Genomic DNA, 24,477 nt, shown 5'->3' on the forward strand with positions numbered 1-24,477 from the left:
TTAAAACTTGGATAACCGAGGACATCCCATGTAGTAATGCAGGAGGAAGATGTGCACAAGGTGGCCCCCTCTAGTGTACTGCACTTTTTGCACTTTTCTCTCCGTATCAGGGTTTTCTTTTATTTGAAAACCCACATAATTAATGGAATAAGCATCCGACATGATTGAAATGTCCAGAAAAGTAGGGAAAAGAAGATTGACCGCAGATGTTCGTCGACGGCATCAGAGGCCTCTCAGAATTTGTCGGCAGATAAAATGGCGGAGGCAACCTCTGGGGCCCCGGCCACTCCGCTACCTTTGAGTACCTTGGTGAAGAACTTTGATTAAAACTGGTGGATTGTGTCAGAGGACCTCCGGAAATCAATGAAGGTAGCCTTGGCGCCCATCAGAGTGGCTTTGGAGAAGACCAATTAAACCGTGGAAACTGGACTTGGGTGGTGGCCATGCTGTGAGTGGTCACACAGGGCAGCTCCTGCTTGAAGGCACAAAAAAGGGCTCTTTTTACCCAATATTGGGTGGAAGTTTGATGAAAATGCGTAGGTGAATGTTGGAAGAGTAGCTTCTCCCGGGAGTGGTATGTCTGCTGGTTATCAGACCCGGCAGAAAATAGTGAGAGATTTGGCCGAAAAGTTGGAGCAGGCCTGTGCTGCAGCAGCCACAATAAACATGCAGGCGGAGGAAGGGATAATGCAAGCTGGAGGTCTCCAGCTAGAATTGATGGCTTTTATTAAGGCGGAATTCCAACAGCAGAGGAAAGAAATGCGGAGGATCGCTCAAAGGCCATTGAAGGAATGGTGGAACACCTGAAGAGTTCTTTGGAACGTGTGGAGAAGTGTTTGGAGGTGTAGGCGTCACAGATTCGGGAGATCAAAGGAGTGATCTCGGACCACAGCAATCGTGTGGTGACTCTGGAGGCGAAGGTGGGGCTCCTAGGAGATCTCTGTAAAATGTTGAAGACAAAGGTGGAGGAACAGGAGAATACCTCGAGAAGGCAGAACCTGTGAATAGTGGGCCTGCCTGAAGGAGTAGAAGGTGTGAGCGCCACGAGATACGTCCCGAAGGAGCTGGCATGACTGATGGCAGAAGGGGTGCTAGATAAGACGCCTGAAGTGGACCAAGCGCATAGGTCCCTGAGGCAGAAGCCTAGAGCTGGGGAGCCGCCGCAGGTGGAGATCATGAGACTCCACAAATTGGTGGAGAAAGAAGATTTTGCGATGGGCCAGGGAGAGAAGCGTACCTGCAACTGGGAGGGGAATAACGTCCGACTTTATCTGGATGTCGGAGCCAGGTTGATGAAGCGACGGGCAAACTTCAACAAGGCCAAGGCGATGCTGTACTGGTGGTAGATCAGGTTTGGGGTGCTCTACCCGGCAAAATTATGGGTGACGTTCAGAAGCCAAGAGTATTATTTTGAGACCCCAGAAGCGGCTGAAGACTTCATCAAGGAGCATAGGTTAACCTGGGGGAGAACTGAGCGGACAATGCTTGGGAACCGGGGCGCTGGCACGTTGTAATGGTTGGGATCATGTTTGAACTGGGGGGTACGGATTGGGAGATTTTCGTCTTTTTTGAGGGGGGGATTGCTGTTTACTGTTGGGATTGTAAGTGGTTGTAGGGGTGAAAAGTTTATGTGGGGATGGATGTTCCTGTCTCACCTCCTGTTTTATGGTACTGTTTGTGTTTAGATGTCATAGAATTTACAGTGCAGAAGGAGGCCATTCGGCCCATCGAGTCTGCACCGGCTCTTGGAAAGAGCACCCCACCCAAGGTCAACACCTCCACCCTATCCCCATAACCCAGCAACCCCACCCAACACTAAGGGCAATTTTGGACACTAAGGGATAATTTAGCATGGCCAATCGACCTAACCTGCACATCTTTGGACTGTGGGAGGAAACCCACGCATACACGGGGAGGATGTGCAGACTCCGCACAGACAGTGACCCAAGCCGGACTCGAACCTGGGACCCTGGAGCTGTGAAGCAATTGTGCAATTGTTTTTGAAAACTCACCACTATTCTTAGAAGTCCCCCTATACCAAAATATTCTAAATGGTGATTAGGGATTCTCACTCCCCGACTCCGATGCAAGCTTCAGTGGGTGCTATTCAGGTCAAACTATATCCCCCGGTATAACCCATACCTTCACCGAAGATTTCATCTACTTACCACTTAGTAGCATCGATCCTGGGTCCCGCATTGCTAAGTAAGCAAAGTAGACTTTGGAATAACCACTATTTCAGGTTAAATTAAGTTATTTTATTATTATATTTTTTCTTTTAAAAGCTGCAAATACTTTCTCTACAGAAAAGTAAAAAGATCTTGCTTCTGGATCCTTCTGGTTGGTTGAAGGGACCTTCAGGCCCAACTTGACAATCAATCGTCTTTTTAAAATCTGGTCTTCTTTAGATGTATTCGCTGGTTAGCTCAGTTGCTGTGTCCTATCTTTCCCATGTACAGAGCTGTGAGAGCTGGCTCTGAGCTGACTCTGCCTACGTTTTAAATTCTAGTCTTCCTTAGATGTATTAGCTATTTTAGCTCGGCTGCTTTGCCCTGTCTCTTTCCCATGGTCAAGCTGACTGTAATATGACCCTGCTTCTCCCCTCTCTCTCTCTCTCTCTCTCTCTCTCTCTGAGTTCTGCTTCTGGTTCTCTTTCTTCGGGTTTATATTCTCTTTCTAACAGTTAAGTTTTTATGACGTTATTGTAAAGTAACTCTTATTTTCTTTGATTGTAAAAAGTATCTTTGATCTAAACCTTTTAATCCAACAAAGTATTCATTTTGACATGACTTCATCTCATAGATATGATTACATTGTTTCCTTTGTGATGTTCAAAATGCTTTGATTTCAAGAGGTGTGAATTTTAATTCCTGTCATTTCTATAGTTTTATTTTCCAATTGTGTCCTCAGCTCATAATTTTGACTTTGATTTTGGCTTGAAATTATGTTTCTCGTAGACTGATAGTCTCCAGTTTTCTTTAATTTACCTGGTATTAGCAAATTTTCACACCTAGAACCTCATCCTTTCTTTCCCAGCTGCTAACTAAGATAGTTACTTTCAATGAAGGTGTGAGCCATTGGTTTTGGCTTCATTCAAAATCCTGTTTGTCTTGTTTGCTAAGCCTGCTTGACCAAGTATATCTGCATTTTACAATCCTGCTCCTGAGCAGCTGCTGTTAACCCTTCGTGGGATCTTTCCCTGTATTCTCTCATGTTTCTCTCAGACCAGATATTGCCAGACTTCCATGTTTCAAATGACACATCTTCCTATATTTTCAATAACACTATCCACAATGCTACCGTGCTGACCTAAATAATCTGCTGGCCTCCCTCTCCGATTTAGATTAGCATGAGCTTACTTTGGATGGGGGCCTAAACTATGTTCTGGACCCTAGTCTGGATCGGTCCAAGCCCAAAGACTTCATGGGTGGCTAGAGCTTTGTTGTCTTTCATGGGGCAGATGGGCTGGGCTGCAGATCCTTGGCACTTTTTGCACCGAGGTGACCAAACTTTTTCAGCTTTTTTCCCTTGTTCACCAAGTGTACTCGCAGATAGATTTTTTGTGGTAGATATGTCTCTCCTCCCTTCAGTGGTGGAGGCTGAGTACTCAGCAATTGTGATTTTGGACCATGCCCCACACTTTGTTGATTTGACACTCAAGTTAGATCACCCCCAATGTCCGCCATGAAGGTTGGACGCAACCGTATTCGCGGACAAGAAATCTTGTGAACGCATGTCCACTGCCATTGAGGACTATACAAAATTTAATAAAAGTGCGCCCATCTAACCTTCCACACTATGGGAAGCCCTTAAGGTGGTCCCCGGGGAGACTATCTCCCAAAGGTGCATTTGGTGAAGGTGGCAAGCCCGGAGCAGCAGAAGTTGGTGGATCCCATCCTTAAGGAGCACTCACTTGCCCCTATCCCGGAGTTGTTAGTAAGTAGAAAAAAGCTGCAAACACAGTTCTGTTTGAAATTCTTGGGAGGCTCGGATTTAGCCACAAGTTATTTCCTGGATTCAACGACTGTATGCAAGCGTGAAGTCACCATAGTCCCTGATGACCATAGGCTGTTTTCCCCTTTGATAGGGAGAGCTGACTGGTGGTGATTTAACCTGAGGATCACCACACCTCAGGTGAGTGGCAAGGTTGATCAGGTGGGCCTTCGTGAATAACCTAGGCCGGTACGGGATTTGAACCTGTGCTGGTGGCCTTGCTCTGCATCACGAACCAGCTGTCTGGCCTACTGAGCTAAACCGGCCCTCAAACTACTGTATAAGGTGACTACTATGTAGGGCCTTCACTGATGGTGTTTGTACAAATCCCCTGAACTCTGGTCATTTAATGTTGAGTAGGGGTTCCTTTTTACGTTGGCAATAGAACCGCTCACTCTAACCTGAGGCCCTCTGTGGTAGTATGTATTGGGGGTCATGTGGGACTGGAAGCCCTAATGTCATTGGCTGACAGATCCCGGGTCCTGGTTGGCCGTTGACCTCAAGCTCCGCCCTGAAGGCGGAGTATAAGAAGCCGGTGTCTTCCCCCGCAGGCCAGTTTACTATCGAGCTGCTGGGGAACAGACACGCTTAATAAAGCCTCATCGACTTCACTATATTCGTCTCATGGAGTCTTTGTGCGCTACAATTTATTAAGCGTGCCTAAAAAGGACTATGGAGCTCAGGATCATTCCAGAATGCCTGAGGATCAGCCCCCACGCAGTGAATGCTGCAGCAGCCTTCAAACACTGGCAGACTTGCTTCGAGGCCTACATCAGAACGACCACCGGCCGAGTCTCAGACGAACAAAAACTGCAGGTCCTGCACTCGAGGGTGAGCACGGAGATTTTCACCCTCATTGAAGACACCGACGATTTCCAGACGGCGTTCACAGCACTCAGAAGTCTCTACGTTCGCCCAGTTAACCAAATCTACGCTCGCTACCAGCTCGCGACAAGACGGCAAGCTCCCGGAGAATCGATGGACGAGTTCTACGCCGCGCTGCTGATTTTGGGACGAGCCTGCAGCTGCCCGTCGGTGAATGCAAACGAACACACGGACATGTTAATGCGCGACGCTTTTGTGGCAGGTATGCAATCCTCCCAAATCCGCCAAAGACTTCTAGAAAAAGAGTCGCTAGGACTCTCAGAGGCACGGGCCCTAGCAGCCTCCCTAGACGTGGCCGCGCGTAATACCTGCGCCTACGGCCCCGACCGCGCGGCAGGCCATTGGGCCCCGTACGTACCTGTCGCGGCAAACCCCCTACCCCCCCCGCCCGGACACCCCACAGGCTTGCGCAGTCCAAACGCCGAGTCGCACCGGGGGTGCCCGCTGTTATTTCTGCGGCCAGGCGAAACACCCCCGACAGCGCTGTCCGGCCCGCGCAGCCATCTGCAAAAGCTGCGGGAAAAAGGGCCATTATGCAGTGGTGTGCCGATCCCGCGAGGTCGCCGCCGTCCCGGGGCCACAGGGAGCCCTACAAGCAGTCTATGCTTCCCAACCCCCCCAGCACGCCATGTGCGACCCGCAGGCGCAGCCGCTCTGGTTCCCGACCACCGCGGTCCCGGGAGAACTGGGAGCCCTGCACGCCGCCTACGCTCCCCAACCCCCCTCCCCGCAGCCCATGTACGACCCGCCGCCGGCGCTACCGCTTTGGGTCACGGCCAACACTCTCCACGGAGAGGAGGGGGTCTTTCGTGTCCCTAATGCCACCCTAACCCCCGTCCCACGCCTGACCCGCCGGCGCCACCTACTTGGACCCCGACCACCGCTGTCCCCGGTGAGGGAGCTCCTCGCGCTCCTTGCGCTCGCGGCCCCACGCCTGACCCGCCGGCGCCGCCGACTTGGGCCCCGACCACCGCTGTCCCCGGTGAGGGAGCTCCGCGCGGTCCTAGCGCTCGCGGTCCTAGCGCTCGCGGTGAGGGAGCTCTGCGCGGTCCTAGCGCTTGCGGTCCTAGCGCTCCCCAGACCCCCCAGCACACCATGTGCGACCCGCAGACGCCGCCATTTTGGGTCCCGACCACCACGAGGGGAGGAGGGGCGCCGTTGTGCGACCCGCAGACGCCGCCATTTTGGGTCCCGACCACCACGAGGGGAGGAGGGGCGCCGCCATCTTGGACCGCCCCCGACCTGTACGACGCATGGGGGCGGCCATTTTGTCCACCCCCGCCGCCATCTTGTGACCCCCCAGCCACGTGCGATGTATGGGGGCGGCCATGTTGTCCATCCCCGACGCCATCTTGGACGGCAACAACGGTCCCCACCCCACTACTACAACCATGGCTCGCTTCGGTTACGCTCGATCAGGCTCGGCCCCGGACACTCCAGACGACGACGACAACGGTCCTAATTAACGGCCACGAGACGCCATGCCTAGTCGACTCCGGGAGCACGGAAAGCTTTATACACCCCGACACGGTAAGACGCTGTTCCTTGACCACCTGTCCCAGCGCACAAAAGATTTGCCTAGCTGCAGGATCCCACTCCGTACAGATCCAGGGATTCTGCATAGTTACCCTAACGGTGCAGGGGAGGGAGTTCAAAAACTACAAACTTAACGTCCTTCCCCAACTCTGTGCCCCCACCTTGCTGGGATTAGATTTCCAATGTAATCTACAGAGCCTTACGTTTAAATTCGGCGGCCCCATACCCCCACTCACTATCTGCGGCCTCGCTACCCTCAAGGTGCAACCCCCGTCCTTGTTTGCGAACCTCACCCCGGATTGCAAACCCGTCGCCACTAGGAGCAGACGGTACAGCGCCCAGGACCGGACCTTCATTCGGTCCGAAGTCCAGCGGCTACTAAAGGAGGGCATAATCCAGGCCAGCAATAGTCCCTGGAGAGCGCAGGTGGTAGTAGTGAAGACAGGGGAGAAACAAAGGATGGTCATTGACTATAGCCAGACCATCAACAGGTACACACAACTAGACGCGTACCCTCTCCCCCGCATATCCGACATGGTCAATCGGATTGCCCAGTATAAAGTCTTCTCCACCGTGGACCTCAAGTCCGCCTACCATCAGCTCCCCATCCGCCCAAGTGACCGCAAGTACACAGCCTTCGAGGCAGACGGGCGATTATACCATTTCCTACGGGTCCCTTTTGGCGTCACAAACGGGGTCTCGGTCTTCCAACGGGAGATGGACCGGATGGTTGATCAACATGGGTTACGGGCCACGTTCCCGTATCTCGACAATGTAACCATCTGCGGCCACGATCAGCAGGACCACGACGCCAACCTCCAAAAATTCCTCCAGACCGCCAAAGCCTTGAACCTCACGTACAACGAGGACAAGTGCGTTTTTAGCACCGACCGGCTCGCCATTCTGGGCTACATAGTACGCAATGGGATAATAGGCCCCGACCCCGAACGTATGCGCGCACTCATGGAATTTCCCCTCCCGCACTGCCCAAAAGCCCTGAAACGCTGCCTGGGGTTCTTTTCGTACTACGCCCAGTGGGTCCCCCAGTACGCAGACAAGGCCCGCCCCCTAATACAGACCACGACATTCCCTCTGTCGACAGAGGCTTGCCAGGCCTTCAGCCGCATCAAAGCGGACATCGCAAAGGCCACGATGCGCGCCATCGACGAGTCCCTCCCCTTCCAGGTCGAGAGCGACGCCTCCGACGTAGCTCTAGCGGCCACCCTTAACCAAGCGGGCAGACCCGTGGCCTTTTTCTCCCGAACCCGCCACGCCTCAGAAATCCGCCACTCCTCAGTGGAAAAGGAAGCCCAAGCCATAGTGGAAGCTGTGCGACATTGGAGGCATTACCTGGCCGGCAGGAGATTCATTCTCCTCACTGACCAACGGTCGGTAGCTTTCACGTTCGATAATGCACAGCGGGGCAAAATTAAAAATGACAAGATCTTAAGGTGGAGGATCGAGCTCTCCACCTTCAACTATGAGATCTTGTACCGGCCCGGAAAGCTGAACGAGCCGTCCGATGCCCTATCCCGCGGCACATGTGCCAACGCACAAATTGACCGCCTCCAAACCCTCCACGAGGACCTCTGCCACCCGGGGGTCACTCGGTTTTACCACTTCATCAAGTCCCGCAATCTCCCATACTCTTTAGAAGAGGTCCGTACAGTCACAAGGGAGTGCCACATCTGCGCGGAATGCAAGCCGCATTTTTTCAGGCCAGATGGAGCGCACCTGATTAAGGCTTCCCGCCCCTTTGAACGCCTTAGTCTCGATTTCAAAGGGCCCCTCCCCTCCACCAACTGCAACGCATATTTTCTTAATGTAGTGGACGAATACTCCCGCTTCCCTTTTGCCATTCCCTGCTCCGACATGACCGCGGCCACAGTCATTAAAGCCCTGAACAGCATCTTCACACTGTTCGGTTACCCCGCATACGTCCACAGCGACAGGGGGTCCTCTTTCATGAGTGACGAGCTGCGCCAGTTCCTGCTCAGCAAGGGCATAGCCTCAAGCAGGACGACCAGCTACAACCCCCGGGGGAACGGGCAAGTAGAAAGGGAGAACGGCACGGTCTGGAAGGCCGTCCTACTGGCCCTACGGTCCAGGGATCTCCCAGTTTCATGGTGGCAGGAGGTCCTCCCGGACGCTCTCCATTCCATCCGGTCGTTATTATGTACAAGCACTAATCAAACGCCTCACGAGCGTCTCCTGGTCTTCCCTAGGAGGTCCTCCTCTGGAACGTCGCTGCCGACCTGGCTGGCGGCCCCAGGACCCATCCTGCTCCGAAAGCATGTGCGGGCACATAAGGCGGACCCGTTGGTCGAAAGGGTTCACCTCCTCCACGCAAACCCCCAGTACGCCTACGTGGAGTACCCCGACGGCCGACAGGACACGGTCTCCCTGCGGGATCTGGCGCCCGCCGGCACCACGCACACCCCCCCGACACCATCAACCCAACTGCCCCCTTTCCTGCCACCGCCGCACCCCGCGACCGCCCCCTTCCCAGGAGGATCAGTCCCCCTCCCCTTTGCACCGACAGCTGAAACCGTACGGCTCCTGGAGGCGACAACACTGGTACAAGCACCACCACCACCGCCGGGGCCGAGGCGATCGACACGGACGACCAGACCGCCCGACCGACTCGTGGCGTCGATGTAAAACAAAGATGGACTATTCAAAGAACATTTTGTTTTTTTTCCTATACCCTCTGTAAATAGTTGCAACAGGATGAAACTGTCCAATACTGTACTACCATGTGAATGTTCTATCCTCCCAGGACCAGCCCTGTAAACCCTTACCACCATACGAAGCGTCACCCCGCGGGGTTCATTTTTGACAAGGGGTGAATGTGGTAGTATGTATTGGGGGTCTTGTGGGACTGGAAGCCCTAATGTCATTGGCTGACAGATCCCGGGTCCTGGTTGGCCGTTGACCTCAAGCTCCGCCCTGAAGGCGGAGTATAAGAAGCCGGTGTCTTCCCCCGCAGGCCAGTTTACTATCGAGCTGCTGGGGAACAGACACGCTTAATAAAGCCTCATCGACTTCACTATATTCGTCTCATGGAGGCTTTGTGCGCTACACCCTCTATTAAGTGGAGTGGGATAAATCAGGAAGTAGTGGAGCATTGGGTGTCCCTTTAACGCGGATGACCTACTTTATATTATGGTCCCAGTACCCTCCATGGACGACATTATTAAGCTGCTTAGTATTTTTGGCTCCTTCCCTGGTTACAAGTTGAACTTGAACCAGAGTGAATGTTCTCCCAGGGAAGAGGGCCCAACTGAGGAACTTGCCCTTTCGCCTTGCCAATACCAGCTTTTGTTATCATGGGCCCCGCTTCATAAAGTAAATGACACTAATATGGTTGACAGTCTCTAAACAGACTTGCAGAGGTCGGATAACCTCCCCCAATCCTTGATGGGTAGGGTTCAGATTGCTAAAATGAACGTGCTCGTGAGGTTTTTATTCCTTTTTCAATGTCTCCCCATTTTTCTCCCCAATTCTTTTTTGTTAAAGTCAACAAATTAATGTCCTCTATTTTGGGTGGGTAAAACTCAAAGGGTTGTGGGGCTTTGCTCCAAAGACAATCAGGGGGCTTGGCTCTACCCAATTTATTGTTTTACTATTGGGCAGCCAATATTCAGGAGATATTGGTGTAGTTCAACGATCCTAGTTCCATATGGGGACAAATGGAAGCGAGCTCCTGCACTGTTGCCAGCCTTTGCTCTATAGTTACTGCATCGTTGCCTTTCTCTCTGGTAAGATTTTCCCTGAATTCAGTGGTGGTCTCTACCCTGAGAATTCGGAAGTAGTTCAGGCAGCATTTTAATCTCTGTTCCCTGTCTTCGTTAGCCCCCATCTGCAACAACCACCTTGTTCTGCCAGCGGGTTTGGACTCAACGTTTAAGTCATGGGAGGGGAAGAGTCCTGAGAGGTTTGGAGACCTGTTGGTAGAGGAGTGGTTGGCTAGTTTTAAGGAGTTGGCAGAGAAATTCCAATTGCCTGGTTCGGGTCTTTTCAGGTATTTTCAGATTCACTATTTTTCGCACAAGGCTTTCCCCTCCTTACCCTTGGCACCACCCTCTTCTCTGTTGAAGAGAGAATAGCCCCTTTGGCCGGGTCTGATGGGGGGACCATTTTGGGTACATGTGGCCAGATCCTCTCAGCGGACTCAGCTCCATTGAGTGAGGTGAGAACGAAATGGGAGGGTGAATTGGGCCCCTTTCTGGATGGTAAGATATGGAATGAGACCGTTCCATGTCATCATGTGGTTGGCTAAGTTTGATTCAATTCAAGGTGGTGCACAGGGCGCACCTGACTAAAGTGGGGATGAGCGGATTTTGCTCTGGGGTGGAGGGTAAGTGTGAGCGTAACTAAACACGTATGTTCTGTTTATGTCCCAAGTTATTAAGCTTCTGGGTCTCTTTCTTTAACACCATGTTGGAGACACTCAGTGTATATTTAGATCCATATCCACTGGTGGCCATATTTGGGGTAACAGACTCGGTACCTCAGTCGGGGGTGAAGGAGGATGTCCTCATCTCCGCCTCGTTCATAGTCAGGCAACGAATTGGATTGGATTTTTTGTTTGTCATGTGTACTGAGGTACAGTGAAAAGTATTTTTCTGCGAGCAGCTCAACAGATCATTAAGTACATGAAAATAAAATAAAATACATAATAGGGCAACACAAGGTACACAATGTAACTACATAACACCGGCATCGGGTGAAGCATACAGGGTGTAGTGTTAATCAGGTCAGCCCATAAGAGGGTCATTTAGGAGTCTGGTAACAGTGGGGAAGAAGCTGTTTTTGAGTCTGTTCGTATGTATTCTCAGACTTTTGTATCTTCTGCCCGTTGGAAGAGTGAATAAGCCGGGTGGGAGGGGTCTTTGATTACGCTGCCCACTTTCCCCATGCAACGGGAGGTGTAGATGGAGTCAATGGATGGGAGGCAGGTTTGTGTGATGGACTGGGTGGTGTTCACGACGCTCTGAAGTTTCTTGCAGTCTTGGGCCGAGCAGTTGCCACACCAGGCAGTGATGCAGCCAGATAGGATGCTTTCTATGGTGCATCTGTAAAAGTTGGTAACGGTTAATGTGGACATGCCGAATTTCCTTAGTTTCCTGAGGAAGTATAGACGCTGTTGTGCTTTCTTGGTGGTAGCTTCGACGTGGGTGGACCAGGACAGATTTTTGGAGATGTGCACCCCTAGGAATTTGAAACTGCTAACCATCTCCACCTCGGCCCCGCTGGTGCTAACAGTGGTGTGTACAGTACTTTGCTTCCAGAAGTCAATGACCAGCTCTTTAGTTTTGCTGACATTGAGGGATAGATTGTTGTCGCTGCACCACTCCACTAGGTTCTCTATCTCCCTCCTGTATTCTGATTCGTCATTATTCGAGATACGGCCCACTATAGTCATATCGTCAGCAAACTTGTAGATCAAGTTGGAACCAATTCTGCTTGGGTGGAGGTCTTGTGCTCTGCCGAGTGCCTTGGCTTGGTTATGTGAACTAATTTATTTTCTACATTTGGAGATAGAAGGGGGATATAGAAGGGTTCTACTTAAGATGGCAGCCATTCATTTCCATTTTTAAGGAGCAAGTCACTGTCAGCTGTTAGGAGGTTTAGTTTAGTTTTTTTTGTGTTAAAGTTAATTTGTGTTTTTGCTTATTTGACTCTTCTATTGTGTAATTTTGGTGAATTGTTTTGAAATAAAAATCGCTTATTGTCACAAGTAGGCTTCAAGTGAAGTTACTGTGAAAAGCCCCTAGTCGCCACATTCCGGCGCCGGTTCAAGGAGGCTGGTACAGAAATGTAACCATGCTGCTGGCCTGCCTTGGTCTGCTTTCAAAGCCAGCGATTTAGCCCTGTGCTAAAACAGGATGGTTTTGTTTAATATTATTTTTTTATTAATAAAAGACTATTTTAAAAAAATAGTTGGATAGCCAGGTGGTGACTGACCAGATATAGTGCCCCCTACTCTCGATTCAGTTCCAAGTTTTATTTACAAATACTGTGCACCTCCAACATGCAAGCTCCAATTAATACTCACCACCTGGATACAACTGACAGCCATTTGATATACAATTGCCAGTGTTGGGGTAGTCAGGTTTTTATCTAAGTTTAATTAAAATAACACAATATTCTCTGTTCTCTTGTGAAATTAGTGCTTTTGGCTGCCCCTATTCAGAGCTCAACCTGAAGAAAGAGTCAACAATTCAGGACAGACTGGGAGGAGAGAAACAGATGACCCTGGTGCCAATTCCTCTTGTTTCACGAACTAAACGTCTTGATAGTAATCATTCAAGTGGGAAGCCAGAAGAGTGTTTTAATGAAACGAGGTAAGTGCCTTTTTCAAACTGTCCCAAACAAATTGAAAGCTCTTCTGGACATTATATTTTTGTGCAAGGTTATGTGAAAAGATGCAATAGCCCCTTTTGTGTGGCATAAACAACATGACTAGGATGTTCGATTATGCATCTTTGTAAAGGCAGTAGTAATAAACATTGTTTTTTATGGTCATTCTTCTGATGGATGCATTTGTATTATTTTTGCAATAGGAATAATTATCATTTGTACATTTTGCTGGAGTAGATGCATTTGAAAACTGCTTACATAAATCAGCAGAAACTGGTACAGTTGTGTAATACTGACAGAATGGGGTTTTTACAAGGTTCAAGCTTCTTCACTTAAAAAAAAAAAAATTCCCAGGATATAAATGTTCATGGCAAGGACATTATTTATTGCTCAGCCTTAGTTGAGAAGGTGCTGTTAATCTGTCTTCTTAAACCACTTCAGTACATGTGGTAATGGTGCTTCCTCAGTGCTGTTAGGTAGGGAGTTCCAACATTTTGACCCAACAACACTGAAAGAATGATGCTATATTTCTAAATCAGTATGATGTGTGACTTAGAGGAGAACTTGGAGATGGTGGTTTTCCCATTCGCCTGCTTCCCTTGTGTCGTGTTGGGTGTTCTGATGCACAAATGATCCAACACGGCTGTAGATGGTACAACTCTGTTTTATTGTCTAAACAACGGGAACAACTGCTGGCTTGGGTACGTGCTTCACCAGCTAACCTGTGGACCCAGCCCTATCACTATCTTAGTGAGGCATTCAGCTCTATGTCTGAGTGGCGCGCTGTGAGCTCTGTGCTCTGAGATATCTCCTGGTAGAATGAGCGGGAACTGTGGTGTTCCTTGTTTTATAGTGCGTGTGCTCTCACTGGTTATTGGCTGCGATGTTATGTGTGTGCTGGTTGGTCCAACTGCCTGTCCATCAGTGTGTGTGTGATTGCACCATGATATGCTGATGTGGATATCATGACATCCCCCCCCCCCACTTCACAAAGGCTATTTGCCTACATGCTAATAAATATAAATGTGTCCTGAGTGCATCTGAGTATGTGTGTGCAATATTTACAACATGTACATGAGGCTAAACTATATACAGAGGAAGGTGCTAAGTGCAACAGAACAACAAGGTTGTACCAATAACAGAACAAATATAATCAACAAACGACGAGAGAGAACTTCTGGAACAATGAACGACAAGAAAAGAAACTCGTTAACAGTACTGTAAAACAATTCAGTGAGTCCAATGTGCTAACAGGCTCATAAGTCAAGTCTCTCAGGTGGGCGACGAATTCGGGTTGACCGCCTCAATGGTGGGTCAGGATCCACCGGCTGAGGAATGGGCCTGGCCACGGGCGAGAGAGGAAGAGGCAGCGTGGCAGGAAGCTCAACAAAGTGGACATCAGGGACAACAGGAGGGCGTGGCACTGGTGCATGATCTCGTAGCGAGCGTGGAACCAGACGATGGGCCCGCCGATTACGGCGGCGAATAAAGCCATCACGCATATGAACCAGGAATGGGCGGGGAGCCACGTGGCGGAGAACGTCGGCGGTTGGCGACCAGCCACCCTCCGGTAGGTGTATGCGGACGTTGTCTCCAGGCGCCAGGGCAGGAAGATCAGTCGCCCGAGCGTCATGTGCCACCTTCTGCTGAGCACGCTATTGTTGCATCCTTCGCAATACTGGAGCATGGTCAAGGTCAGGAACATGAATGGATGGCACATTGGTCCTGAGGGTGCGACCCATCAACAGCTGGGCTGGCGAGAGGCCCGTGGACAGCGGGGCCGAGCGATAGGCCAGCAGTGCTAAACAGAAGTCAGATCCGGCATCAGCAGCCTTGCAGAGGAGCCGCTTCACAATGTCGACGCCCTTTTCCGCCTTGCCATTCGACTGAGGATGCAAGGGACTGGACGTCACGTGTGTGAAGTTGTATGAAGTGGCAAAGGAAGATCATTCTTGGCTCGCAAAGCAAGGCCCGTTGTCAGACATGACGGTGAGCGCTATTCCATGGCGAGCAAAGGTTTCTTTGCATGCCCGGATGACAGCTGATGACGTTGTGTCGTGCAGGCGTATGACCTCCGGATAACTTGAGAAGTAGTCAATCAGAATGGTGTAGTCCCTGCCGAGCGCATGAAAGAGGTCCACGCCCACCTTCGCCCAGAGGGACGTGACCAACTCATGGAGCTGAAGGGTCTCAGCGGGTTGCGCCGGCTGAAACCTTTGGCAGGTGGGGCAGTTGAGCACCATGTTGGTGATGTTGTCGCTGATGCTCGGCCAGCACACAGCCTCTCGGGCCCTCCGCCTGCACTTTTCAACTCCGAGATGGCCTTTGTGCAGTTGGTCGAGGACAAGCCGGTGCATGCTGTGTGGGATCACGATCCAGTCCAACTTCAAGAGGACACCATCAATGATGGCCAAGTCGTCCCGGACGTTGTAAAATTGTGGGCACTGCCCCTTGAGCCACCCTTCTGTCATGTGGCGCATCACACGCTGTAGAAGAGGGTCAGCCGCAGTCTCACGGCGAATGTGGGCCAGACGTGCATCAGTGGTTGGCAGATTAGCCGATGTGAAGGCTACTTGTGCGTCGACCTGACAAACGAAACCCTCTGAGTCGGACGGTGTGTTGACCGCCCTGGACAGAGCATCTGCGATGATGAGATCCTTCCCTGGGGTGTAGACAAGTTGGAAGTCGTACCTCCAGAGCTTGAGCAGAATGTGCTGGAGGTGAGGGGTCATATCGTTGAGGTCCTTCTGAATGATGCCGACCAGGGGGCGATGGTCGGTCTCCAGAGTGAACTGTGGAAGACCATACACGTAGTCGTGAAACTTGTCGATGCCAGTCAACAGGCCTAGGCACTCCTTCTCAAACTGCGCATAGCACTGTTCTGTGGGGGTCATGGCCCGCGACGCATAGGCGACCGGAGCCCATGATGCGGTGTTGTCCCGTTGTAGGAGTATCGCCCCAATGCCGGACTGGCTGGCATCAGTTGAGATCTTTGTTTCCTGTGTGGTATCGATAAACGCCAGTACCGGGGCGGTGGTGAGCTTGACCTTGAGCTCCTCCCGTTCACTCTGGTGTGCGGGCAGCCACTGGAATTCCGTTGTCTTTTTGACCAGGTGGCGAAGAGCAGTCGTGTGCGAAGCAAGGTTAGGAATGAACTTCCCCAGGAAGTTGACCATCCCGAGAAAGCGCAGCACTGCCTTCTTGTCTGACGGCTGCTGCATGGCTGCGATGGCTGCCACTTTGTCGGCATCCGGCCGCACACCCGACCGGGAGATGTGGTCCCCCCAAATCTTTAGATCAGTCTGGCCAAACGAGCACTTGGCTCGGTTGAGGCGCAGGCCCTGATCTCGTATCCGTGCAATGACATGCTGGAGACGACTGATGTGCTTCTGTGGTGTGGTGGACCAGATGATAACGTCGTCTACGTAGACGCGTACCCCTTCGGTGCCCTCCATCATCTGTTCCATGATGCGATGGAACACCTCGGAGGCCGAGATGATGCCGAATGGCATCCTATTGTAGCAGTATCTGCCAAATGGAGTGTTGAAAGTGCACAGCTTCGTGCTGGACTGATCCAATTGAATCTGACAAAAGCCCTTTGAGGCATCAAGCTTGGTGAATATTTTTGCCCGAGCCATTTCGCTCGTGATTTCTTCTCGTTTGGGTATGGGGTAGTGTTCCCTCATAATGTTGTGATTCAAATCTTTTGGGTCGATACAGATCCGGAGCTCGCCGGAGGGCTTCTTGACGCACACCATGGAGCTGACCCATGGCGTTGGCTCCGTGACTTGGGAAAGCACTCCTTGGTCCTGCAGCTGCTGCTTGAGGTGGTCCTTGAGTGGTGCTGGGACCCTACGAGGTGCGTGAATGACCGGGGTGGGGTCCGGTTTGAGCTGTATTTTGTATGTGTAGGGCAGTGTGCCCATGCCCTCGAAAATCTCCTGGTTGTGCGCGAGGAGTGAGTGGAGCTGCGCCCTTATGTCTGCATCCGGGAAATCGGACGTGCCTTCTGGAGACAGAGTGTGTACCCGCTGAACGAGGTGGAGGATCTTGCACGCCTGTGCGCCTAACAGAGAGTCCTTCGAGGATCCTACGATTTCAAATGATAATGTGGCTTTGTGTGAGTTGTGTGTAACATCGAGCTGGCAGGACGCCATGGTCGGGATGACATTTCCATTGTAGTCAACCAGCTGACAGTGGGATGGCAGAATCGGTGGTTTAACCTTCAAGGTCTGGAAGGCTGACCATGCGAGGAGGTTGGCGGAGGCACCAGTGTCCAGGCGAAATGTGATCTGGGATCGGTTGACCATTAGGGTGGCACACCACTCATCGCCCGGATCAATGCTGTGCACTGGCAGCGGCTGGTGATTCCGACTTGGGGACATCCGGTTCTTGTGGATTACCGCAACGCAGAAGGGCTCCCTGTCTTCGGTATCGCTGGTCTGCATACTATCTGGATATGACTCTGTGTAGGGGGGCTGAATTGCCCGCACGTCGGTGCGAGGCTGGCGGAATTGTTGGGAGTTGGCAGGTTGAGCTGCTCGACAGCAGGCAGCATAGTGGCCCATCCTGCCACAGCGGAGGCATTGTCGCGCTTTGGCCGGACATTTCCGCTTTAAGTGGGCGGAGCCACAGTTGCCGCACGTCGTGACGTCATGGTGTTCGTTGCGCCACCGCGCATGCGCGGTGCGGTTCTGCGTAGAGCGCGCCTGCGCACCACGTCCCTCTGCGTCAACGTCCCCTCTTTTGTCGTGTACAAGCGCGGGAGGCCTCGGGAAGCGCGCGAAATGGCCGCCCTCGTCCGGGCCGCGGGCCAGGAGGAACTCGATCGACTGGACCCGCCCCGCCTCGTAGGACCCGTGCCGTGCCGTTTCAGCCGCCTGGATTTGGGGAGTACCGGCTGGTCGCGTTCTCATGGAGGACGCAGGTCTCGATGGCAGTCGCTAGGGTGAGGCGCTTTATTTTAAGGAGCTGCTGGCGTAGGGTGTCCGAGATGACCCCAAAAACTATCTGATCCCGTATCATGGAGTCAGAGGTGGCCCCATAGCCGCAGGACTGCGCGAGGATTCGGAGTTGTGTTAAGTAAGATTGGAAAGGCTTATCCTTACCCTGCAGGCGCTGCTGGAAGAGGTACCTCTCGAAGCCCTCATTGACTTCCACGCTGAAGTGTTCCTCGAACTTCTGAAGCACCGTCTTATATTTTGTTTTGTCCTCGCCTTCTGCGAATGCCAGGGTGTTATAGATGTGGATGGCGTGTTGCCCCGCCGTGGAGAGGAGGAGGGCGATCTTCCTGGTGTCCGATGCATTCTCCCTGTCTGTGGCTTCTAGGAAGAGCTGGAAGCGCTGTTTAAACAGCTTCCAGTTTACGCCAAGGTTACCAGCGATTCGGAGCGGCTGCGGCGGGCTGATGTTTTCCATGGAGCAGGATGGCGGATTTCTGAAAGGGTGCAGGTAGGTCTCACAGTCGCTGGTTAGCGTCTACTACTGGTATCATGTCGTGTTGGGTGTTCTGATGCACAAATGATCCAACACGGCTGTAGATGGTACAACTCTGTTTTATTGTCTAAACAACGCTAACAAAGAACTGCTGGCTTGGGTACGTGCTTCACCGGCTAACCTGTGGACCCAGCCCTATCACTATCTTCATGAGGCACTCAGCACATGGTCTATGTCTGAGTGGCGCGCTGTGAGCTCTGTGCTCTGAGCTATCTCCTGGTAGAATGAGCGGGAACTGTGGTGTTCCCTGTTTTATAGTGCGTGTGCTCTCACTGGTGATTGGCTGCGATGTTATGTGTGTGCTGGTTGGTCCAACTGCCTGTCCATCAGTGTGTGTGTGATTGCACCATGATATGCTGATGTGGATATCATGACACCTTGTACATCGAGGTGATAAAGATCTCAAGTTTAGGAGGTGCTGATTGAAAAACGTTGGCAAGCTATTGTCATGCAACTTGTAGATGGTACACACTGCAACCCTATTGCAGCAATGGTGAAGAGAAAGTGTCAAGGTAGTGGATGGGTATTGATCAAAGGGCTGCTTTGTTTTGTATACTGTTGAACTCCTTGAATGTTGTTGGAGCCGCATGCATTCAGCCAAAGTCAATGCATTCGCTCACACTCCTGACTTGTGCCCTGTGGATGGTTGAAAGCTTTGGGGTCAGGAGAAGAGTCACTCACTGAAGGTAACTAGCTTATGACTGCTCTTATAGCCATAGTATTTACGTGTCTGGCCTAGTTAAGTTTCTGGTTAATGTCTCTATTCAGAGCTCAATCTGAAGAAAGAGTCAATAATTCAGGACAATCCGGAAGGAGAGAAACAGATAACCCTGGTGCCGATTCCTCTTGTTTCATGAACTAAACGTCTTGATAGTAATCATTCAAGTGGGAAGCCAGAGGCTGCTCATTGAAATTGACCATGTAGAGCAAGGCATTCCAATGACTACAAAATAAAATGATTCTGTCAAAGGAACAGGAATATGGTGGTTCTAAAAGAGCTAGTGGAGAGATATTGAGAATTGTTTTTTAATACAAGAAGTTAAAATCTGGAATACACTGCCTGAAAGTGTGGTCAAGCTGATTCAATGGTAACTTTCAAAAGCAAATTGGTAAATACTTGAAGGAGAGAAATATTGCAGGGCTAATTTGGTAACTTTTAAAAACAGCAGACACAGGCATGATGGACCAAATGACCAGCTCCTGCCCTGTTACACTCTATGATTCTCCAGGTTCTCATTGAGTTTTTCTTGTACCCAATGTTACAGAAAATGTCCCACTCCTGGCTGCGATGGATCAGGTCACATAACTGGAAAGTATACTGCACACCACCGAGTCTCGGGTTGCCCTCTAGCTGAACCAAAGCAGATCAAGATCAAAGTGGAACCACGGGATGAAGAGAGGCCACCAGAGAATAAATCAGTATTTTCATTCGTTCAGCGTAAAAGGACAAAACAACAAGGCAGGTGAGCAAATGGATCAACAGTTTACTAGTTAACAAGATTGTGTTTACAGTAACCAAATCGTGTATTTAATTCATGTCAGATTGTTTGGTCATTGATAAAGTAAGTACTTGTTTGGCACAAATAACAAGTAGCAGTATTGCCTTTGGATTGGTAGAACGATGAGAGCATTATGTTAAGAACCTCACTGATGTTAAGTGCAAGGGTATCCCAAAACCCAGAAGAGTAACTTGGAACCCCGGTTCTGGATTGGCCATGCTAAATTACCCGTAGTGTCCATAAGGGTTGGGAGGGGTTATTGGGTTGCGGGGAAAAGGTGGAAGTGAGGGATTAATGTGGGTCGGTGCAGACTCGATGGGCCGAATGGCCTCCTTCTGCACTGTATGTTCTATGTAATCTATGTAATTTGGTATACTGTGAAAAAAGATATGCAAACCAGGGAACAATAGTCCAGTCAATTTGTGATCAATTAATAAAGAATACTTATCAACTTAAAATAAAAATACACAACTAGAAGTACCATAACACACTACAACAGTACACTTAAATACACAGATGACTATACACACAGTATTACATGAAGTTATTCCTTTTTCCCAACTACCTATGTTTCCTGACCTCTGAGACACCCCTTGTTCCCAAACATGTAACTCAATGAGCTAAATCCAGCAGATAATTATCATGCACAGGTTATTTGTCCGCATTTGAGAAAACCGTCTCAGTTTCGGCAAAGGTGTAATCTTCTGGGCTCAAGTTTTGGATTTTAACCGGCTGCCCTTTTAACAATAACTTGTTTTCAGGGGAGACTGTTTTCTGCGGCTGTGTGTGGCTGTGATGGTAGCTGTCTCTACTGTGTCCCTTTCTCCAGTCATTGTGCTATGGATATATAATTATTTCCCTTTGATGTTACCCACCCTGTGGACCCAGCTTTTAGCATATAAGTGCCAATTCTATTATCTCTCTACTTTGACGCACAGCGCCAAGGACCCGGGTTCGATCCTGGCCCCGGGTCACTGTCTGTGTGGAGTTTGCACATTCTCCCCATGTCTGCATGAGTCTCACCCCAACAATCCAAAAGATGTGCAGAATAGGTGGACTGGCAATGCTAAATTGCCCCTTAATTGGGAAAAAATAATTGGGTACTCTAAATTCTTTTTAAAATCTCTACTTTGAAGTTACCTCTTCTATACTCCATGTTTTCCCCTAGTTACATAGGTAAACACTTGCCTTTCTCACTGTTATGCTAATTTTGCATATCAAAACCCCCTTCAGACAGCTTCCCTTATCACCTCCCCTTTTTATTTTATGCCAATTTCACTTTTTTACTCTTAATTTTCTCTAGTTATTATCAGTTAAATAAGGGAAATGGGGACAAGTAGGATTTGCAGTCCCGTATCCTTGTACAGGTGAACCTTTTATACTGGCTGGCACGTTTATAAATGGTCCCAGAAATCTTCCTAAATTGCCATTCAGTTTATTTATCTGCATATTCTATCAGGATCTTTAAAATAATCCTTCCGAGGCTTTGAAAATAATTAACATCTTAATGTTAAACTACATTTTAATTCCACTTACATTAAGTCTTCTCAGAATAATTACAGCCACCTGATATGCATCAAGAAAATATGATATTGATGTGATCGAAGCAGCTGTTCATCAACCTGAACTCATGAAAAAAACATGGTTTTAGAAATTAATTGTGGTAGGGGCATAAGCAAATATAAGTTTTATAAGTGAAATCAATTTTGTTAATACATGGAAGCTCTATTTTTGATATGGAAACTAGAATTCATTCATTTAAACTTCAGCTAGATTAGGAATTACTGTCTTCATAGGGCAGCACAGTGGCACAGTGGGTTAGCCCTGCTCCCTCACGGCGCCGAGGTCCCAGGTTTGACCCCGACTCTGGGTCACTGTCCGTGTGGAGTTTGCACATTCTCCCCGTGTTGCGTGGGTTTCGCCCCCACAACCCAAAAGATGTGCAGGGAATAAATTGGCCACGCTAAATTGCCCCTTAATTGGAAAAAAATAATTGGGTATTTTAAATTTTTTTTAAAAAGAAAGAGGAATGACCGCCTTCACTAAGTGCATCTTGGGGCTCCTCCTGGAAAATGCACTTCCTTAACCATTCTCAGTAGCATCTCCTTGTTCGATTTTACAGGTTAGATAATGTTTCCAATTCCTGTTACTAGTCCATAGTTTCTCCTGCAGTTCTTGAAAGGCAGTTCCTTTGATTTATTAACGAGTTGCTTCAGTTTTATTTATAATTTGATCCTCAAAATTCACAAATTCAGTTCAAATTAATGCTGGCCCCAATAGTAATCCACAGTGGCATTTCCCAAACAGAATGACTGGTTAATTAACTCACTCATTGGCCAGGATCACTGATTCCTTCCAACTTACTTTCAAACGTACAAGGCTCAGTGCTGTATTTCATTTGTAGAATTCATTTTTGAAGTGCAAAGACTGCTTAAGGCTGATCATAAGGGTGTAGTGAGCAACAGCAGCAACTTTATATAGTGCCTGTAACATACTAATAATAATAATCTTTATTAGTGTCATTACCGAGATAAAACAAAATGAGACAACAAGCCACAAAAGGTAATATTCAGGTAGGTGATCAAAAATAAGTCAGGAAGTTAGATTTTAAGGAGGAAAGATGAATAGAGAGGTGGATAGATTTAAGGAAGGAATTACAGAGCTCAGGGTCTAAGCAGCTGAAAGCACGGCCACCAGTGGTAGGGCGATTACAATTGGAGATGTTCAAGAGGCCAAAATTAAAAGAGCACAAATATCTTGGAGAGTTGAGGCATTGGAGGAAATTACAGGGCTAGAGAGGGGCAAGATGGATTTGAAAATGATGGCGATCATTTTTACAATTGACGCGATTCTCAACCAGGAGTCAATTTAGGCCAATGAGCATAGAGGTAATGGGTGACTGGAACTTGGTGTAGGTTGGGAAACAGGCAGCAGAGTTTTGACTGAGCTCATGTTTATGGAAGGTGGAAGATGGTCAGGAGAATATTTGAATCATCAAGTCTAGAGGTGACAAAGCCATAGACGAGGTTTGCAGCAGCTCATGTGTTCGAGGCAGGTGATCATGCTGATATGTGGTTAGAATCTCAAGTCAGGTTCAGATACAACTCTAAGGGCGCAAATAGTCTGTTTCAGTCTCAGACAGTTACCACAGAGAGAGATGGATCCAGTGGTGAGGGATCAAAGCATGTGGTGGGACTGATCATATAATAGTAATAATCTTTATTGTCACATGTAGGCTTACATTAACACTGCAATGAAGTTACTGTGAAAAGCCCCTAGTCGCCAAATTCCGGTGTCTGTTTGGGTATTCTGAGGGAGATTTCAGAATGTCCAAATTACCTAACAGCACGTCTTTCGGGACTTGTGGGAGGAAACGGAGCGCCCGGAGGAAACCCACGCAGACACTGGGAAAATGTGCAGATTCCGCACAGACAGTGACCCAAGCCAGGAATCGAACCCAGGATCGTGGCGTTGTGAAGCAACAGTGCTAACCACTGTGCTACCAAGAGATGATGGTTTCAGTCTTCCTAATATTTAGTTGGAGAAAATTTCTGCTCATCCAGTGCAAGACATTGGCTAAACAGTCTGACAATTTGGAGACATTAGATTAGTAGACAGGTGGTACTGAGGTCAAACTAGGTGTTGGGAGCATACATGTGGAAACGGATATGTTTTCAGATGACGATATTGATGAGAAATAGGAGGGGCTAATATTAGATCTTTGGTGGCAACACTGGTAATGGTGCAAGTGCAAGAATAGCAAACATTGCTGGCGAGTCTTTACTATAATTGGACAGATAAAAACGGTACCTGGCAAGTGCAATCCCATCCAGCTGGATGGCAGTGAAGAGGTTTGAAGGAGGATGGTGTAATCAACATTGCCAAAGGCCGCATGCAGACAGATTGACAGTGACAGAGTTACACAGGATGTCCTTTGTGACTTTTGATAAGAGCCCTTTCAGTACTGTGGCAAGAACAGAAACAGGAATTAGAGACATTCAAACTCGAAGTTCAGAAAAAGTTGGGCATGGATTTTGGAGGGTTTGGTTCAGAGACTTTGAAAAAGCAAAGGAAGGTTGTAATGGGGTGATAGTTCACAATAATAGCAGATTGTTTCCTCCCACAAGTCCCGGACGACGTGCTTGTTAGCTGAATTGGACATTATGCATTCTCCCACTGTGTCCCTGAACAGGTGCTGGAGTGTGGTGACTAGGGGATTTTCGCAGTAACTTCATTGCAGTGTTAGTGACACTAATAACGATTATAATTGCAGATGTTCCCTCATATCATTATGCTGCACTGTTCAAAATCATGCTTATTGTTTTTGGGATGTTCTCCAAGTCTCTTAGCTATAGCAGAGCAGGTGTTTGAATAAAAAAGTACATCCTGATGGATCTAATTTTATTACTGCTAGTTGCAGTCTCAATAATGTTTGAACCTCCCTGACTGCAGATGGTACCTTCTGGGAAAGTAAAACAAAATTAGTTTTTTAGGCCTAGAACTTGCTACTGATGTAAAACTTTACAGCATTGCAAGTGTGTGATAGTGGCCAGACATTTGGGAAGTACAATATCCTCGTCCCTTAATCACAGCCATGTCCTCGACCTCTCCCATCACATACCTTTCCAGATAAAGCCATCTCTGATCACTTTCTTGTATCCCTCTCCACTCACATTCCCCTCCCCCCGCCCCCGCCAAATTC

General features: G+C 49.2%; 1 protein-coding gene across 4 annotated transcripts in view; it reads left to right on the forward strand.

The window, feature by feature from the left end:
- The window catches only part of LOC140385371 (lethal(3)malignant brain tumor-like protein 4), a 555,015-nt gene that overhangs the window by 353,253 nt on the left and 177,285 nt on the right, over nucleotides 1–24,477 (forward strand). For 3 of the 4 annotated variants that reach the window (XM_072467457.1, XM_072467455.1, XM_072467456.1), the window contains 2 exons: nucleotides 12,591–12,764; nucleotides 19,542–19,739. In XM_072467457.1, the coding sequence (XP_072323558.1) occupies nucleotides 12,591–12,764; nucleotides 19,542–19,739 (372 nt within the window). Of the gene's footprint in view, nucleotides 1–12,590; nucleotides 12,765–19,541; nucleotides 19,740–24,477 lie in introns of those variants that run through there. The other variant, XR_011933346.1, reaches the window with a different exon arrangement.

Source organism: Scyliorhinus torazame, chromosome 11 (assembly GCF_047496885.1).
Source record: "Scyliorhinus torazame isolate Kashiwa2021f chromosome 11, sScyTor2.1, whole genome shotgun sequence".
NCBI classification, from domain to species: Eukaryota; Metazoa; Chordata; class Chondrichthyes; order Carcharhiniformes; family Scyliorhinidae; genus Scyliorhinus; species Scyliorhinus torazame.